This window comes from Myotis brandtii, unplaced genomic scaffold (genome assembly GCF_000412655.1).
Source record: "Myotis brandtii unplaced genomic scaffold, ASM41265v1 scaffold329, whole genome shotgun sequence".
Taxonomy (NCBI): Eukaryota; Metazoa; Chordata; class Mammalia; order Chiroptera; family Vespertilionidae; genus Myotis; species Myotis brandtii.
Genome location: NW_005362676.1, coordinates 573,441 through 573,795, shown reverse-complemented (window position 1 = coordinate 573,795; position 355 = coordinate 573,441). Strand labels below are relative to the sequence as shown.

At 58.6% G+C, this 355-nt stretch overlaps 1 protein-coding gene across 1 annotated transcript in view; it reads right to left on the bottom strand.

Annotated features, from left to right (window-relative positions):
- APBA2 (amyloid beta (A4) precursor protein-binding, family A, member 2) overlaps positions 1-355 on the bottom strand; it is a gene marked incomplete at its 5' end in the record, with an annotated part of 19,218 nt that overhangs the window by 5,769 nt on the left and 13,094 nt on the right. The window contains one exon of the mRNA XM_014543568.1: positions 2-156. Coding sequence (XP_014399054.1) covers positions 2-156 — 155 coding nt within the window. The remainder of the gene's footprint in view (position 1; positions 157-355) is intronic.

The following is a 355-nucleotide window of genomic DNA, read 5'->3' as shown; positions in this document are numbered from 1 at the left end:
GCATGCGCCGCCGCGCCATGAGCACCACGATGTTCCCGATGTCCGCGATGTAGGAGATGGTGCGCAGGGCGTGGTCCATCATTGTTTCCTGCAGGGAGGGCGGGTCAGGGAGCTCAGACACGCCTGGAAAGCACACTCCAGCCCTGGCCGGTGTTGCTCAGTGGCTAGAGCATCGGCCTATAGACTGAAGGGTCCCGGGTTCGATTCCCAGTCAGGGCACAGGCCCGGGTTGCAGGCTCCATCCCCAGTGGGGGGCATGCAGGAGGCAGCTGATCCATGATTCCCTCTCATCATTGGTGTTTCTATCTCTCGCTCCCTCTCCCTTCCTCTCTGAAATCAATAAAAATGTTTAAAA